Source organism: Zalophus californianus, chromosome 10 (genome assembly GCF_009762305.2).
Source record: "Zalophus californianus isolate mZalCal1 chromosome 10, mZalCal1.pri.v2, whole genome shotgun sequence".
NCBI classification, from domain to species: domain Eukaryota; kingdom Metazoa; phylum Chordata; class Mammalia; order Carnivora; family Otariidae; genus Zalophus; species Zalophus californianus.
The window spans coordinates 98,876,325-98,892,436 of record NC_045604.1 but is presented as its reverse complement, the minus strand read 5'-3'; the positions used below and the strand labels follow the sequence as shown (position 1 = coordinate 98,892,436).

General features: G+C 41.2%; 2 protein-coding genes across 2 annotated transcripts in view; one reads left to right on the top strand and one right to left on the bottom strand.

Annotated features, from left to right (window-relative positions):
* LOC113933655 (S-adenosyl-L-methionine-dependent tRNA 4-demethylwyosine synthase TYW1) overlaps positions 1-5,055 on the bottom strand; it is a 226,578-nt gene extending 221,523 nt beyond the window's left edge. The window contains exons 1-3 of the mRNA XM_027614018.2: positions 4,887-5,055; positions 3,900-4,027; positions 2,495-2,644 (exon numbers count right to left, since the gene is read on the bottom strand). Of these exons, the coding sequence (XP_027469819.1) occupies positions 2,495-2,644; positions 3,900-4,027; positions 4,887-4,890 (282 nt within the window). The 5' untranslated portion in view covers positions 4,891-5,055. The remainder of the gene's footprint in view (positions 1-2,494; positions 2,645-3,899; positions 4,028-4,886) is intronic.
* A 780-nt stretch (positions 5,056-5,835) lies between these two features.
* On the top strand, positions 5,836-14,009 carry SBDS (SBDS ribosome maturation factor). Its single transcript, XM_027613383.2, has 5 exons — positions 5,836-6,201; positions 6,851-6,980; positions 9,366-9,566; positions 11,127-11,291; positions 13,262-14,009. Exons 1-5 carry the CDS (start codon positions 6,074-6,076, stop codon positions 13,388-13,390), a joined length of 753 nt encoding a protein of 250 aa, XP_027469184.1. The 5' UTR covers positions 5,836-6,073; the 3' UTR covers positions 13,391-14,009.
* The last annotated feature ends 2,103 nt before the right edge of the window (positions 14,010-16,112 follow it).

Sequence of the window (16,112 nt, the reverse complement as noted above, 5' to 3'; positions counted from 1 at the left end):
TGCAAAGAGTGGCCAAGGAAAACAGAAGTAGGGAAACTGGAGATTTGGAGAGAGTGGCGCAGACACGTTCAAGGAGCTTTATTCTAAAAAAAGGAAAGAAAAGAAAAGAAAGAAAGAAAGAAAGAAAAATTGAGGTGGTAGTTAGAGAGAGATATGGGGTCAATAGGTAACATAGCATGCCCTGACCCACTGTGCACAGAACATCTGGTAATATGGCATGCCCTGACCCATCGAGCACAGAAAATTTATAATTAGAGAACACAAATCTGTGCACACAGTAACAGAGAAAATCCACAACAGCTACCCCATCGTTCTGTCCTAAATATTAACAGAAAACCATGGATCACTAAGAATGTAAGAAAAAGCAGCAGGAAGGAGAAACAGTAGCAACAGAAAAAGTGAGAAAGCAGATAAATCAGGGAACAGAAAAACTAATTCAGTGAGAGATATTCTTTTTTTTTTTAAGATGTTATTTATTTGAGAGAGAGAGAGAGAGAGAGAGCACAAGCCGGAGGAGGCAGAGGGAGAGAGAGAGAAGCGGGCTCCCCGCTGAGCAGGGAGCCCAATGCAGGACTCGATCCCAGGACCCTGGGATCATGACCTGAGCCGAAGGCAGACGCTTAACGACTGCGCCACCCAGGTGCCCCTACTGAGATATATTCTTAAACAACTAACAAGATAATATAAAAACTGAAAAAAAGTGATGTTTTTGCAACGAAAAATATAATAGGCAAAATAAAACATTCAAAAGAGAAGGTTTGGAATTGAAATCCCACAACCTAGAAAGAAAATGTTACAAAAAGTAAAAGAGGATGGATTTAAGACAAAGAAGTCATCCAAAAGCTCTAATATCCAACTAACAAGAGTCCCAGGAAGAAAAAAAGAGAAAATGGAAGGGGAAAAAAAATTGCCCAAGAAATCAGCAGAAATGCTCACAAATGTTCAAAAAAGCCAAGTGTCCAGCACAACAGCCAATAAAAGCGCCAATCTAGACACCATCTCAAAAAAGTTCCAAACATAAGGGCGCCCGGGTGGCTCAGTCGATTAAGCGTCTGCCTTCAGCTCAGGTCTTGATCGCAGGGTCCTGGGATCGAGTCCGGCTCCTTGCTCAGCAGGGAGCCTGCTTCTCCCTCTCCCCCCGCTTGTGCTCTCTCTCTGTCAAGTAAATGAATAAAACTTAAAAAAAAGAAAAGTTCCAAACATTAAGGACAAAGAAATGATTCTAAAAGCTTCCAGAATCAAAAAAATCAAGTCATCTACAAAAGAATGAGGAGACAGCCCTGACAGTGAAGTGACACCTTCAAAGTTGTAAGGAAAAACTAATCTCCCTTACCCAGCCTAAATATGAGTCCATTCAGTGTGAAAGCAAAATAAGGAAATTCAAATGGCACAGCTTTAAGGAGGGTCATCTAACCCATATTAACAAAGAGGTGGCCGACAATAAAGCCACTGAGATTTGAGTAATGTGTCAAGTAAGGAGTCAGTAACTTAAAATTAACGTTAATAATCTAGAAATACAGCACACACGGGTTAAAATAATAGCCATCAGAGGAACCAAAAATAAGAAATAGTTAAAAAGAGGTTCACTAGAGAGTACTTTTCATTATGAACCCTCCTCACGCCTGGATTTGTTACAATCTGCAAGTGTTGATTTGATCTTTTAGAAAAAATTAACACACGAGAGAAGCTATGAATAAGATCTTTTATAAATAACATAAAAGGACTTTGTTTTGGCTGCTCAGATGCCTTTTTTTACATTTCTTTCACAGTTTACCACCTCTGTTGCTTACAGTTGAACTTAATATTAAGTGACCTTCAACTATGATGTAGAGCAAAGTACCATGGATCTGAAAAACTAAGAAATATTATTCTACAAAATATCCACAAGAGGGCAGTACCACCCTGTTTAGTACTATACAAAAATAACTTGACCTTGTTTTTTTAAACTTCATTTCCATGTTCACCTTAAAATCTTTTCCTAGAAAGCACTAAATAGTTGTGACCTTCATAACAAAGTAGCCAGCAGCATATACATCTGCAGCATATATCTACTTTAAACAGTATTCAATGTCTATTGTTAACACTTTTAACACTACTAAATCAAAACACATTTTATAAAGTAGACGTGTGAAGTTGTGAAAGTCAGGACCCATACTGGACACTACTGCTGACATTCTCTTTTCACTATCCCCTACTTCTACACCCACCATCAATAATGGGCTTAGAGCTCTCCATTCCGCTAAGGCGGAAGCAAGCTTCAGAACAAAGATCCTTCATGACAGTGACCCTTAGATACCACCAATTAGCTGGAATTGGGCACAAGGAATAAAAACCCACCCACCACCCCAGAAAGGAAAAATGTAAGCTGGGAAAGGGAAAAAAGAAGATGAAAAAAAAGTTAGAAGACCAATTCCATTCACTGTGAGTGGACACTTTTAAGGGATCTTCTAAAAGATCAGGGAACCCAAGGAAAAGTATCACATAAAGTTCTTACCTTTGCTGTTCCAGTCTGGGAACCATAGAAAATCTTCACTCCGGACACAAAGACTTCCTTCTTTTGAAGAGAGATATAACCATTTTTCATCAAATCCCCAGTTGCTTTTGGAACAGATTTCTGTGAGTTCTTGTCCTTGAAGATAAACAACTGCACAAAATCCATCAAGTTTGAATCTTTTCCCATCTTCAACTGGGACGAAAACCAGCACAGATACTGACCTATTTTACTATTCTCTTAATTTTTCTGGTGTACTCCTCAAATATTAACCCCCTGGTATAATTAGGTCCTTTAAAGGCTAGACCCAGATTTTTTTTTTTTAAGATTTTATTTATTTATTTGACAGAGAGAGACATAGCGAGAGAGGGAACACAAACAGGGGGAGTGGGAGAGGGAGAAGCAGGCTTCCCGCTGAGCAGGGAGCCCAATGGGGGGCTCGATCCCAGGACCCTGAGATCATGACCTGAGCCAAAGGCAGACGCTTAACGACTGAGCCACCCAGGCGCCCCTGGACCCAGAGTTCTTAAGACTATAAAGATCCCTATTTCCTCCAGGACAAAACTATACATACATTCATCCATAATGTGCTTTAGTGGAATAACAGTAGGAACTTATCTACTGATCCTTAGTTAGTGGTAAGAAAAGAGAAGATAACTGCCCTTTGAAGATGCTAAAAAGATTGTTTTTTACAAGTTTAATTTTTCATTACAAAATCTTCCTGTATCTTAAGAGTGAGACATCCACAGCCCATCAAAGAAAACATAAATAACGTAGTCCATAATAACTTAGTCTCTAAAAACCGAGAATAAATTCTTTAGGCATTAAAAAAAAAAAAAAGTCTGGAGACCAAACATAAAAGTGACTGAAAGTTCCTTCTAGCTTTTCTGAAAACCTTAGAAAATCTGCACTCTGACCTCTCTGTAAATCTAGTATCTTTTTTTTTAAAGATTTTATTTATTTATTTGAGAGAGAGAGAATGAGAGAGAGAGAGCACGAGAGGGAAGAGGGTCAGAGGGAGAAGCAGACTCCCCGCTGAGCAGGGAGCCCGATGTGGGACTCGATCCCAGGACTCCAGGATCATGACCCGAGCCGAAGGCAGTCGCTTAACCAACTGAGCCACCCAGGCGCCCTGTAAATCTAGTATCTTAACACTCTCCTATAAAAAATAATTCCACTTGGGCGCCTGGGTGGCTCAGATGGTTAAGCGTCTGCCTTCAGCTCAGGTCATGATCCCAGGGTCCTGGGATCGAGTCCCGCATCGGGCTCCCTGCTCCTTGGGAACCTGCTTCTCCCTCTGCTTCTCTCTCTCTCTCTCTCTCCCTCTCTCTCTCCCTCTGTCTCTCATGAATAAATAAATAAAATATTTTAAAAAATAATTTAAAAAAATAATAATAATTCCACTTACCTGCTTCCTGATGACAATCTGGAAACAAATCCAAAGGCTAATGCCAAAGGCAAAGCCCAAATAGACGTAAAACCTGTTTATCCATAATGACATTAAAGGTGATGAGAAGTCCCATGTATCCAAAGGATCTAAATTTAAAATGATACATACATATAATTTCACTTAAAGCTACATATATAAAGCTGCTCATCCTGATTTTAAGCATAAAAAATAAGATAAAACCAACCTTCATTTTCAAGAACCCAGCGAAGAAATCTATAAAAAATCAACTCTAATAAAATACACCACTGCATGTGGTAATGATAAAATTATCGTAAAGATAATACTAACGCAGGAATATATACAAAATTGTACCTTCATTTGGATATAGCATTTGGAAGTAAGAGAAGTTGAAATACTTCATGTGGAATTATGAATTTTGCTTTGTTTTGTGTGCTCCATAAGAAAAGCTTTAAAAAGTACTAAACTATTCCCTTTCTTCTAGTTTTAAAGACCCACTGCTACTTGTAAAGGGTTCTCAACGGACCTCACACCCCATTTTTTTGGAGTGATATATGAATAGATCTGGCCTCAAATGTCGAACCTGGAGGCAATTTCAAAAAGCGAAGCCTAAAATGTGGGGTTTACAGGTGCTGCTCCACTGTGGAAAGGACAAAAGTGGGTTTTGCAGTTGCTGCTCCACCATGGAAAAAACCAAAAGCCATCAATCAACACACGTGGGTAAAGAGAGTGGGCAGTTTTCTCTGCGTTTTACTTGAGGTTAGAAGCATAGTTCCTTCTGAACTCATCCCTAGCCTCACGAGGCAAAAGCCAGGTCAAAAGCAAGGTTCAGTCCTCCCTCCTGTCAGCGGCTCCCGTCCCGGGCCGACAAGTACAACAATCTGAAGGACCGGGCCCGAGGACACCACTCCGCTGGGAGAGGATCTGAGAAAAACGGGTTCCTCTCTCCTCCCCCGTCGCGAATTCTGCCCGCCGGGGGGCCCTTACCCATTCTCTTCAGAGCCCAGGCCCTGCGGCCCGACAGACCCTAGGACTGCAGACCTGAAACACCTGGCGGCCGGCGCGGATACCAGGAGACAAGCCAAACTACCTTGAAGCACTAACAGTATACCCCGTACCCGCAGCGCTGGGGGCAGCCATGCCACTCGCCAGCCCGTCGGGATTGGCTCACAGGGGGAAGGGGCGGGTCCAGATGGAAGCCCCGCCTACAGCTCCGCGCGAGGAAACCGAAGCCCTCCCGGTCCCGCTCGGATTGGCTCAGAGGGGAAGGGGCGGGCCCCGAGGGAAGCACCGCTCACCGCTCAGGGTGAGGAAGCCGGAGCGCATCCCAACGTTTCCGAATTGGTGCAGAGGTGCAAGGGGCGGGTCCGATGGGGAGCAAAGCCTAGGCAGGCGTGGCATAGGGGGAAGAAACGTGGAAAAGGCGGGCGAGTTAAGGGTGTATCTTCCACCAAATGCCATCCGTGGTCCTGTTTGGTCCTCAGTTGAAACACACCGACTATAAAAAGACATTATTTCGGGAAATTTGGTTGTGGACTGGCTATTAGATGATACTAAGGACCTTGGGTGATCTTGTTGGGTGCATCCGGAAGGAGTATAGACTGAAGTATTTAAAGCTAAAATCTTATAATTTGCTTTAATCTACTCCAATAGAGAGGGAGAATGAAACAAGAATGGCAAAATGCTGATAATTGTTGAAGCAGGACGATGGGCTCATGGGGGTTCATCATACTTTTTTCTCAACTTTCTTAATCTTACAATTTGTCCACAATAAAGAGTTAAGGTAGGTGCGGCCCCGAACTCTGCGGAACTAAGAGGGGCCGAGGCCACGTTTCCACCCGGTCGCTAAAACGTCAACTTCACCAGCCAATCAGAGCTCCTTAGCTCATTGGCGGAAGTATATTACATTAAGGAAGAGCGCCTCTCCTGTCGGGCGCGGAACGATGTCGTAAAAGCCACAGTGCGCAGGCGTTGTTGCTCTCTTTTCCTCTCCTGGTTTCTGCCACACCTGACGCCTGCGCAATAAGACAACTGGGTGTATTGTGGCGGCCGTCGGAGCAGATAGCGGTCGAGGCGCGTGCCGCTGGGTCGTTACAGCAAGACGCAGGTGGTCCTCAGGCCGGCGGCGCGGGTTAGCCTTGGTTCCCGGGACCCAGCGTCTTTGAGCAGCTATCATGTCGATCTTCACCCCCACCAACCAGATCCGCCTAACCAATGTGGCCGTGGTACGGATGAAGCGCGCCGGGAAGCGCTTCGAAATCGCCTGCTACAAAAACAAAGTCGTCGGCTGGCGGAGCGGCGTGTGAGTGACCCTCTCCCTCCGGGCTCTGGCCGGACACTTGCTTCCGAGGCGGCCTACCCCTGGTCTTCGAATGAACTGGGGTCTTGGCAGGGAAGGAAATGGAAAGCGTGAGAATCACTGTCCTTCCCGAGCTTAGCGCCTAAATCAAGGGTTCCTTTTTTATTTGGTTGGTGTGGTTTAGGTTGTTGGTTTGGGGCTTTGTTTTAATCGGTTGGTGTCGTAAAACCTACAGCCAAGAAACCTCCAAAATATGGTCGTTTTGCCAAAATAGCATTAAAGGTTTGGGACCTAGCCTTCCAGATAGTTCCCGTAGCAGGAGAACAGCCTGATCACAGATCTTTGCCTAGTAGTTTCACCGAGGTGCGTAGTTTTTCGCTGCTGCCATCTAGGGATCGGGATTCTCTGGCAGCAGCCCGCCCTCCGCCCCCGTTCAGTGTTTCATGCATACTCCCGTGACGTTTGTCTCAGTGGATAAGTGGGAACACAAATGCGGTTCTGAGTTTTGAAAATGGTTCCCTCGCACTGAGGGTCGGTTAGGAGTTTTTGTTGTTTCTTGGTATTCATATCGTTGCCATCTTGTATTTAAATGCGAATGAATTTCCAAGTTTCAGGTGTGCTCACTTAGGGTTTTCTCTCCTGCTGTCACAAGGGAAAAAGACCTTGATGAAGTTCTACAGACCCACTCAGTGTTTGTTAACGTTTCTAAAGGTCAGGTTGCAAAGAAAGAAGATCTGATCAGTGCATTTGGAACAGACGACCAGACGGAAATCTGTAAGCAGGTGAGTTCTAACATCTACGGCATAATTGACTCTAATGTTCTTTGTAGTAGAAGTACTTATAAGTATGTTAAACTTTAAAACGTTATTTTTTGGAGTGAATAGTTATCCTACAGTAGTTCAACCTGATAACATCACTTTTTTTTTTTTTTTTTTTTTGGTGAGAGATGGGGAGAGAGGTTGGGGAGAGGCAGAGGGAGAGGGAAAGAGAAAATCTTAAGCAGGCTCCACTGCCTGGAGGGCTCAATCTCACAACCCTGAGAGCATGACCCCAGCCGAAATCAAAGAGTCAGACACTTAATGGACTGAGCCACCCAGGCACCCCTGTAACGTCACTTTTTTTAATTGAAGTATAATAAACATACAGTGTTATATTAGTTTCAGGTGTACAACGTAAGTGTCACCACCTGTCAGAAAAGTGTTATTACAGTCTTATTGATTATAAACCATATGCCGTTCTTTTCATCTCTGTGACGTATTTATTTTATAACTGGAAGTTCAAACCTTTTAATCTCCTTTATCTATTTCACCCATTCCCTACCCACCTCCCCTCTGGCAACCACCAGTTTATTCTTATAATTAAGAGTCTGGGTTTTTTTGTCTCTTTTCTTTGGTCATTTGTTTTCTTTTTTAAATTACGCATGAGTGAAATCATGTGGTTTTTGTCTTTCTCTGACTTACTTCACTTAGCATTATACCCTTTAGGTCCATCCATGTCATTGCAAATGGGAAGACTCGTTCTTTTTTATGGCCCAGTAATATTCCATTGTATTTATACACACACACACCACTTCTTTATTCATCTATCAATGGACACAGGTTGCTTCAATATCGTGGCTATTAAAAATAATGCTGCAACTACTGGGTATTTACCACAAAGATACAAATGTAGGGATCCGAAGGGGTACGTGCACCCCAAAGTTTATAGCAGAAATGTCCACAATAGTCCAACTGTGGAAAGAGCCACGATGTCTATCGACAGATGAATGGATAAAGAAGAAGTGGTATATATACACAATGGAATATTATGCAGCCATCAAAAGGAATTGAGATCTTGCCATTTGCAATGACGTGGATGGAACCTGGAGGGTGTTACGCTGAGTGAAATAAGTCAGTCAGAGAAAGACATGTATCATGTGACCTCACTGATATGAGGAATTCTTAATCTCAGGAAACAAACTGAGTGTTGCTGGACTGGTGGGGGGGTGGGAGGGATGGGGTGGCTGGGTGATAGACATTGGGGAGGGTATGTGCTATGGTGAGCGCTGTGAATTGTGCAAGACTGTTGAATCACAGATCTGTACTTCTGAAACAAATAATGCAAGATATGGTAAGAAAAAAGAAAAAGAAGATAGCAGGAGGGGAAAATGAAGGGGAGTAAGTCGGAGGGGGAGACGAACCATGAGAGACGATGGACTCTGAAAAACAAACTGAGGGTTCTAGAGGGGAAGGGGTGGGGGGATGGGTTGGCCTGGTGATGGGTATTAAAGAGGGCACGTTCTGCGTGGAGCACTGGGTGTTATGCACAATGAATCATGGAACACTGCATCAAGAACTAATGATGTATGGTGATTAACATAATAATAAAAAATTTTAAAAAAATAATGCTGCAGTAAACATGAGGGTGCATGTATCTTTTCAAATTAGTGTTTCTGTTTTCTGTGGGTAAATAGTAGGGCGATTACTGGATCATATGGTAGCTCTACTTTCAGCTTTTTGAGGAACCTCCATGTTGTCTTCCACAGTGGCTGCGCCAGTTTGCATTCCCACCAACAGTGCATGAGGGTTCCTTTTTCTTCACATCTTCGCCAACACTTCCTATTTCTTGGTTGTTTTTTATTCTAGTCATTCGACAAGTGTGAGGTGGTAACTCATTGTGGTTTTGATTTGCATTCCCTTGATGACAAGTGGTGTGAGCATCTTTTCATGTGTCTCTTGGCCATCTGTATGTCTTCTTTGGGAAAATGTCTATTGAGGTTCTCTGCTCATTTTAATCAGATTACTTGGGTTTTTTTGTTGTATAGCATCGTTTTTAATAATTCAGGACATGGCAATTTTGCCAAGCCTCCAAAATTTAAGTCTTCTACTAAGTTGCTTTATTTTGTCCATTTATATATTTTCAGTGTAATATACTTGAAAATAGAATTTCTTTTCAAGGATTTCACCATTTACAACCTTTGTAAGATTGCCTTTTCTCCTTTCCCCACCTAAATAAGATCTTAGAGGGCAAGATAATCCAGCATATCCTTTTAGGTGAAGCTCAAGTTGTTACTTGTATATCAGTAGCTGAGAAGGATGGAATTTAATTTTCTCCCCAAGTTATTCTTGTGGTTAACAAATACTGTGCAATAAAGACATTGCTTTTTTAAATCTGTTGGGTTTTTTTAGATTTTGACTAAAGGAGAGGTTCAAGTGTCAGATAAAGAACGGCATACGCAGCTGGAGCAGATGTTCAGGGACATTGCAACTATTGTAGCTGAGAAGTGTGTGAACCCTGAAACAAAGAGACCATACACTGTTATCCTTATTGAGAGAGCTATGAAGGACATCCACTATTCGGTCAAAACCAATAAGAGTACCAAACAGCAGGTGAGTGGTTTTTAATGTCAAAAAGTATCCAAATGAAAATCAGTTGTCTCTGAAGAAAACACTAAAATAGTCAGTCTGTAATAATAACATGATACTACTTAGAAGCAGTTGGGTAGAGGTTTTGGGGAGGGGGAAGGAAATGATGGGGGTTATAGGGAGGAGTAATGGAATTTTTTTTTAACGAAGCACAAATGTACTACAGTTCTCATTTAACTTTCCAAATCAAACCTTTAAAGATAAAACTTAGGACTTTTTTTTTTTTTAAAGATTTATTTATTTATATAAGAGAGTGTGCGCGCGCATGAGCTGGGGGAGGGGCAGAGGGAGAGAGTCTCAAGAAGACTCCACACTGAACATGGAGCCCAACACAGGGCTGGATCCCACAAAGACGAGATCATGACCTGGGCCAAAACCAAGAGTCAGATACTTACTGACTGAGCCACCCAGGCGCTCCAAAACTTGGATTTTTAAAGAGTCATTTCAACTCTATATTTTACATTTTTTTTAATTTATATATTTCACATACAATTCAGTGATATATTCACAAAGTTTTTGCAGCCTTCCCTATTACCTAATTTGAGAACATTTCTATCACCCCCAGAAGAAACCCTGTCAACATTAGCAGTCACTCCTTGTTTCCTCCCTCTCACAAGTGTTTGGCAAATTTGTTTTCTGTTTCTATGGACTTTTCTCTTCTAGACGTTTCATATAAATGGGATCATACAATATGTGGCTCTTTGAAAATTCATACCTATTATAGTACATGTTAGTACTTCATTCCTTTTTAGAACTCAATAATAACCCAAAGTATAGAAATAGCATATTTTGTTGATGGATATTTGGGTTGTTTCTACTTTTTAGCTATTATGAATAATGCTGCTGTGAAATTCATTACAAGTTTTTGTGTGTACGTGTTTTCATTTCTCCGTACCCAGAAATGGAATTGCTAGGTCATGTGGTAACTATATTTAACCTTTTGAGGAACTGCCAAACCATTTTCCAAAACAGCTGCGGCATTTTACATTCCCACAGTCAGTGTTCAAGGGTTCCAATTTACCCACATTTTTGATGATAATTTGTAATTAATTCACCTTTTTCATTATAGCCATCCTGGGTGTATCATTCTGGTTTTGATTTGCATTTCTCTAATAACTATGATTTCAGCATATTTTCATGTGCTTATTGACCCTGGGTCATCTTTGGAGAAAACACTATCTAGATCCTTTGACCATTTTTTTAATTATTTGTGTCTTTATTGTCAAGTTGTAAAAGTTCTGTTTATATTCCAGATACTGGTACCTCATCAGATGTGTGAAATGCTAATATTTTCTATTTAATGGGTTGTCTTTTCACTTTCTTGATGGTTTTTGAAACACAAAAGTTGGTAATCTTCAAGTCCAATTTATCTATATTTTCTTACAGTTGCTTACGTTCTCTGTGTCCATCTAAGAACCATCACCTAATTCAACCAGATGGAAACTGCTTTGTTTTGAATCCCTTATAAGGTAATGCAGCAGACGAAGCAAAGAAATGCCATTGTTTTCAATTTTGTCTTGCTAGGCTTTGGAGGTGATAAAGCAGTTAAAGGAGAAAATGCAGATTGAACGTGCTCACATGAGACTCCGGTTCCTTCTTCCAGTGAATGAAGGGAAGAAGCTGAAAGAAAAGCTCAAGCCACTGATCAAAGTCATAGAGAGTGAAGACTACGGTCAGCAGTTAGAAATTGTGAGATGAAAACACTCTTATTCTTTTGTGTTCGTGTTACCAAAGTCATCTATTCTCTAGTCATAAATGTGTAACCAACATTTAGAGGGTATGAACAATAAAACGTTTCCAAAACCTCTTACATAGAACTAAGTAAAAAATGTCAAGGTCTAAGTAAAACTAAACTGTAGTTAAGCACACTTAGGATTTTTTTTGTTGTTGTTAGTTCATGCTGATTTTGGATAAGAATATATTTTACAGTGAGTCTTCTGTTGTGAGGAAATTGGAAATAAGACTAAAAGTTGGACAGCCTTATATACCACAGAACATTTTTTTTTCTTTTTAAAGATGCATTTATTTGAGAGGGGGTGGAGGACAGAAGGAGAGGGAAAGAGAATCTCAGACAGCTTCCCTGTTGAGCGTGGGGCCCAACCCCAGGGCTCAATCCCACAACCCTGAGTTCACGACCCAACACGAAACCAAGGGTTGGATGTTCAACCAACTGAGCCACCCAGGCGCCCCCTACCACGGGACATTTTGTAGACACAACAAAAGCCTTGGGTCTTAAGTCCTCACTCCCCACTGTTCAGACACAGTATAGATTCCATTGTCTGCAAATTCATGCCTTGAGACTTTGCAATAGCTTCAGTTTAAATGAGCTCTAGACTGGGATTGTTGAGCATTCCACTCAATGTGAAGCAACACATCTGACATTCTGAAGTTCTCAAATCTTTTCAGAACTTCACAGGTGATTTCTAAATGGGCCTTCAAGCTTCTTTTTCTCCTTCAGATATCAATAAAAAGCAGTGCTTTCACTGAACTATAAATGTTCATGCTAAATTTTGGTACAAAAAGAACCATAGTTTTCTAGTCCCATTCACTTTACAGCCAGGGAATCCAGAGAGGTCCTCAGACAGGGAGGTGAATGCCTGTCATAGGGCTTACATGCGTATTTAAAGACAGAGGCTGACTTGGAAAACAGTATGGAGACTACTCAAAAAGTTGAAAATAGAGGGCGCCTGGGTGGGTCACTCATTAAGTGTCTGCCTTCAGCTCAGGTCCTGATCCCAGGGTCCTGGGATCGAGCCCCGCATCGGGCTCCCTGCTCTGCGGGAAGCCTGCTTCTCCCTCTCCCACTCCCCCTGCTTGTGTTCCCTCTCTCGCTGTGTCTCTCTGTCAAATAAATAAAATCTTGGGGGGAAAAAAAAGTTGAAAATAGAACTACCCTACAGTCCAGCAATTGCCCTACTAGGTATTTACCCAAAGGATACAAAAATACTGATTTGAAGGAGTACATGCACCCTGATGTTTGTAGCAGCAGCATCAACAATAGCCAAACTATGGAGAGAGCCCAAGTGTCCATCAACTGATGAATGGATGAAGAAGTTGTGGTATATATATGCAGTAGAATATTATTCAGACATCAAAAAGAATGAAATCTTGCCATTTGCAACAAAATGAGTGGAGCTAGAGAGTATAATGCTAAGCGAAATAAGTCAGCCAGAGAAAGACAAATACCTATGATTTCACTCATATGTGGAATTTAGGAAACAAAATAGATGAACGTAAGGAAGGGGGAAAAGACAGAGGGAAGCAAACCAGAAGAGACTCCTAATGATAGAAAACAAACTCAGGGTTGATGGAGAGAGGTGGGTGGGGGATGGGCCGGATGGGGGGTGGGTAATGAGGGCACTTGTTATGATGAGCAGTGGGTGTTATATGTAAGCGATCAGTCACTAAATTCTCTCCTGAAACCAGTATTGCACTGTGTTAACTGACGAGAATTTAAATAAAAATTTGGGGGAGAAAAAGACAAAGGCTGGACTAGAACCCAGTCTGCTGCCCTGTGCGTTGTGTTCGCTCTTGCGCTGTAGGACTCTAGCAGTAGGGACCTCCGGAAAGTGGAATGCGCTTGTCCTAGAGGAAGTTAACGCTGTGTTCCTTTGCATTGCTCGTCTTCCTGAGGTGAGCAGCTGTGTTCCATGTTTCAGGTGTGTCTGATTGACCCGGGCTGCTTCCGAGAAATCGATGAGCTAATAAAAAAGGAGACAAAAGGCAAAGGTTCTTTGGAAGTACTCAACTTGAAAGATGTGGAAGAAGGAGATGAGAAATTTGAATAACATCCGTCAAGCGCTTCAGCTCTAAAACACTAAAGCATTTTCTTTTCCCACAGTCCTCTCTTCTTTCTGTGGTCTGCCAAATACTTGCTCAAACTATTTGACATTTTCGATCTTTGTGGTAATGTGTACACAAAAAGACTCCTAATACGTATTACACTGTGGGAGGATTCATTCAGTTTTAATCATAAAGTGGGGTTTTAGGCAAAAATGAAAAATCCAAGATACAGAGGGCAGAGTAGCTTTTTGCTGCTGTGTCATGCCTTGTGCTTGGCAGCATGCAAGTTACCTGAGGCAGGTCTTGTGGGTAAAAAGTTAAACTCTGTACATTATAATAAGATAAATGGAGGAGGATATGATAAATAGTGTTTGCTGAAGAAAACATAATGTCTTAACGGAATGTGTGGCCTAATACATAGTTTGGATGATGACTTCCTGATTATCTGAAAGCTAGCTCTGTGACCACTGCAGGACTAAAGTAATATTCATTGAACGCGCTGCCGTAACCTAGATTATTCTCACTAAAAAATAGTCATTTGTTTCTAATCCTTAAAGTTTATAATACATAATATAGCGGAATTATTATGTGCAATCAATAAAACCACTCTTTATTTTTATTAAACTGTGGCTTGTATTTCTAGACAGCTTCCAAGCCCCCTTCCTTTTCTCTGCCTTTTGTCGGCTAGGGTTGGAGAATTCTCAGCAGGATGAAATAAATCCTATGAGGAGTGGTTAGAGCCAGGCCTGTCCTGATGGACACCTGATAAATCTTAGTTATTTGGGAAGTAATTGAATAAAATTATTTTGTACTTAAACACTTAAATGGACAACGTGCAAGTTTTTTAAAATCTACTTACCTTCAAAAGAGACGTTCTGGAATACAAATTGGGGTTTCACTCAAAATTAACGTTGTATTTTGTGGACAGAAGTTTTTGACTTGAGCAGGTCCAGATGGGTTTTATAAGCACACAGAATTCACTGCTAATACAAGTTCTCAGAAATGGCCCATTTTAAAATAATTAATTGAAATTGCGAAGTCAAAATTGTTTTCTCATGGTGTTAGAAGAAATACTCCTCTGGCTATCTTTGGAACACATGCTTCATGTAATGCTGAAATTGAATTACTGTTTTGATACCAATCCTTGAGATGGCCTTCTGACCGAATACATTTTACTGCTACAGTTTATTGTTTCATGAAGCTGATCTAAACTCGAAGGCCCAGAAAATAATTTTTAACCAGTGGAGTTTACAGTTTATCTCCAGCTTAGTGTTTCAGGTTGGAAGTCCTAGTCACTAGAAATGTTCATTAGCTGCATCTTGAGTAGGAAAGTTCAACAATTAGACATCACTTTTAAGTGTTTCTCATTCTCATTATTCATCTCCTAAAAAGCTAGAACCTTAAGAAATGTCAAATGTAGATCACATTATAATGAGTCACGCTTCTGAACCTATAAAAAATAAATTTTTACCATATGTTAACCTCATAACTCAAAAGTAGTTAAAAATTTTGGTTCTCAATCATGCTTCCAGGAATGGTGCTATAATGGGTTGTTTGAAGGAGTGAGCTGTTTCTGTTGCTTTTTTCAATGCAAGCTTGTGTACATTTGGTCAGAATGTCATTTTAGAATTAACCCTTTCCTGTTAGCACTGCTCTTATGTGAAGTGTTGCTTGTACCCGAACACAGTCACTCTAGCCCGTGGGACCTCACACCGCTTTGAAATCCTCTCCAAGGCCTGGATTTCACCCTGCCTTGTGTTCTAGAGAGCTCCTTAAATTCCCACTTAGCATGCTGGATGGTGAGCTACTCAAGGGCAGGAGATGAGCCATTGACGTTTGGACCCAGTAAATGTGGAATAAATGTCTGTGCAGTGATACATGCTATCTCAGGGCTGTCAAGTGAGCATGGCAGAAGACTGTCTCGTCCAGCTAATGACTTTGTCAAATCCATCTTCCAAGCTAGAATAGGTGTCAACGCTTTGAGCTAAGGCTTCCCACCCTTCATACTAACGCATGCTGATGTGCCACTTGGCAGGTTTCTGGTCTGCACAGATACCCCCCCCACACACACACACATGCAAAATTAAGAATAGAACTACCATATACCACCCAGTAATTGCACTATTGGGTATGTACCCCAAAATACAAAAACACTATTTGAAAGGATATATGCATCCCTGTGTTTATTGCAGTATTATTTCCAATAGCCAAATTATGGAAGTAAATTTCCATCAACTGATGAATGGATAAGGAATGTGTGATACACACACACACAATGGAGTATTATTCAGCCATAAAAAAGAAATCTATTTGCAATGGTGTGGATGGACCTAGAGAGTATTATGTCAAGCAAAGTAAGTCAGAGAAAGACATACCATATGATTTCACTCATGGGGACTTTAAAAAACGAAACAAATGAGTAAACCAAAAAAAAAGTAAAAAAAACAGGCCTATAGAGAACAAACTATGGTTACCAGAGGGGAGGTGGATGGGCGGATGGGTGAAACAGGTGATGGGGATTAGAGTATATTTACCATGATGAGCACTGAGTAATATGTGGAATTGTTGAGTCACTTTATTGTACACCTGAAACTAATGTTCAACTACACTGGAATTAAAAACTTAATTTAAAAATAATATGTATTTGGCTGTTATAACTTCAATCAGGAAAGCTGAGTGAGCCTGTGGCATTAACTGGCCACAGATGGAGAAGACAAACTGCTTGCA